General features: G+C 40.7%; 1 protein-coding gene across 1 annotated transcript; it reads right to left on the reverse strand.

Moving 5' to 3' along the window:
- Nucleotides 1-1135: 1135 nt before the first annotated feature.
- On the reverse strand, nucleotides 1136-2074 carry LOC134934495 (olfactory receptor 1G1-like). Its single transcript, XM_063929928.1, has one exon. The coding sequence runs from the start codon at nucleotides 2072-2074 to the stop codon at nucleotides 1136-1138; it is 939 nt and encodes a 312-aa protein (XP_063785998.1).
- Between the last annotated feature and the right edge of the window lie 752 nt (nucleotides 2075-2826).

Consider the following 2826-nt stretch of genomic DNA (forward strand, 5'->3'; position numbering starts at 1 on the left):
TGTCCTCAGTGCGGTGGTGCCGGCAGTTTCAGCAGTGCAGGGGTGCCAGCAGTGCCCTCAGTGTGGTGGTGCTGGCAGTGTTGTCAGTGCAGGTGTGTCTGCAGTGTCCTCAATACGGTAGTGTTGGCACTGCTGGGGTGTCAGTGGTATCCTCATTGTGAGGTTGCTGGCAGTGTCGGCAGTGCAGGGGTGCCAGTGGTGTCCTCAGTGCAGTGGTGCTGGCAGTGTCGGCATTGCAGGGGTGTCAGCGGTGTCCTCAATGTGGTAGTGTCGGCATTACAGGGGTGTCAGCGGTGTCCTCAATGCGGTAGTGTCGGCAGTGCAAGGGTGCCGGCGGTGTCCTCAGCAAACTCTCCCAACAGCTATCAGTTTATATATACTTCATGATCCATCCATCTCGAACTTGGGGGGTAATTCCAAGTTGATCGCAGCAGGAAAGTTTTTAGCAGTTGGGCAAAACCATGTGCACTACAGGGGGGGGCAGATATAACATTTGCAGAGAGAGTTAGATTTGGGTGGGTTATTTTGTTTCTGTGCAGGGTAAATACTGGCTGCTTTATTTTTACACTGCAATTTAGATTTTAGTTTGAAAACACCACACCCAAATCTAACTCTCTCTGCATATGTTATATCTGCCCCCCCCCCCCCCCCCCCCCTGCAGTGCTCATGGTTTTGCCCAACTGCTAAAAACTTTCCTGCTGCGATCAACTTGGAATTACCCCCTTGGTGTAAATATACTTACCTGCACACAGATCCAGTGCAATACTTACTCATCCTGGGTCTTGTAGTTCCATTAGTTTCTGCAAGTCTCATCAATTATATTTATATAAATTGATCCATTGTGACTAATGTGATTTTTTTAACTATACTGTTGGTGATGTTTTCTTATAGATGTCATTATATGCATATATTATTTATTTGGATTTTTAGCTATTAAATTAAGTGCATTTATTACTTGTGTCTTGGCTGATCTTCCGTACAATTGGCCAATAAATATATATTTCTTATTATATTAGTGCTGTTCCACTTGTTGAATGTTTTTGATTGAATGTTTTCCAGAAGTAAAAACCTATAATATGCTGGCATAATATAAATAAATGTTTAATATGTTTTAAATAAATTTTTCTTTTTGTCTTTATTGAATAGGATTGGTCTTTTGGTATTGCTTTATTCTTTTCATCGCACTTAGGACATCTTTATTGCGCAAACTGTACACTAGTGGGTTTAGTAATGGAACCAAAGTAACAAACATGACTGCGAAGAGCTTGTCTAGTTCTTGAGCATATTGCATGTACAAGCACAAAGCTGAACAATAGTACACTACGACAATTGTAATATGGGACGTGCAACTTGAGAAAGTCTTGCGTCTCCCAACTGATGACTGAATTTTAAGGATGGTGAAAATGATGCAGCCGTAGGAAGTCAAGATCAGTAGAAGTGGAACAGCTCCGATGAACATCCCATCTATGGTAATGAATTTTTTCAAGAACGTGGTGTCATTGGGTGAAGCAATTATCAGAGCTTTCAGGTCACAGAAGAAATTGTTGACTTCATTAAAATGATTGAAACTCAAGCCACTTACAAAACAAGTAAGTATTAAAGCATTGATGGCAGCCATAAACCATGCAGGAAACGCTAATAACACACAAACAGGTTTACTCATAATGAGTGAATAATGAAGCGGGAAACAAATTGCTACATAGCGATCAAAGGCCATTGATGTTAATAGGAAACTCTCTGTATCAGCAAAGAAGAGAAATAAATATAACTGGGCTATGCAGGCAGCATAAGACACCATATGGTAACCAGTTTGAGTAATATACAACAGTTTGGGGAGAGTGGTGGAGACATATAAGATATCCAACACGGACAGATTACATAGGAAGAAGTACATGGACGTGTGCAGCTGGGACACAAGACATACCAGTGTAATAATAACAAGGTTACCAGCGACAACTATCAGATAAATCAGTAAAATTGTTATAAAAAGCACAATCCTCCCCGTTTCTGATGTGGAGAATGCAAGGATGTTGAATTTAATCTGTGCGCTGTCATTTGTTAATTTTCCTATCATTTTATGTCCTGAAACGTACATTATAATAGTTGATTATTCCGTGACTTAAAAATGCATTGGGGCAGATGTATTAACCTGGAGAAGGGATAAAGAAGTGATAAACCAGTGATAAGTGCAAGGTGATAACGCACCAGCCAATCATTTCGGAATTGAAAAATTACAGTTAGGAGCTGACTGGCCGGTGCATTATCACCTTGCACTTATCACTGCTTTATCACTTATTTATCCCTTCTCCAGGCTTAATACATCTGCCCCATTATGTGCTAACACTTTCTCAACCCCACTGACCTATTCACATTGATAACCTTAGATGTAAAAGGGGAAAAAACAGGTTTCAAAGTGATCTTATGAAAAACCATGGAACTGCCTGAAAAAATGTAATAAAACACTCACTTAACAATACAAAACTGAATGAGGAATGAATATTTACAAACTGACTGCATGACCTTCCAGGGCTTTGTTACCAGAGTCTATAGTTCAACCAACATGCTAAATTAGTTACCAGGAGATTTATAATATGATCATGGGTCCAAAGCATACTTGCCTACCTGACCCTCTCCAGGAGGGAGAAAATGCTCTGTTCCTGGACTTTCCTGGTAATGTATGATTGCCATCACCTGTGGTGAGCTAGTTAATTGATAAGAAAGGTGTTTCACCACAGGTGTTGGCAATCATACATTACCAGGAAAGAACAGGAACAGAGCATTTTCTCCCTCATGGAGAGGGTCAGGTAGGCAAGTATGGTCCAAAGC

The sequence above is a fragment of the Pseudophryne corroboree genome, chromosome 6 (assembly GCF_028390025.1).
Source record: "Pseudophryne corroboree isolate aPseCor3 chromosome 6, aPseCor3.hap2, whole genome shotgun sequence".
NCBI lineage: Eukaryota > Metazoa > Chordata > Amphibia > Anura > Myobatrachidae > Pseudophryne > Pseudophryne corroboree.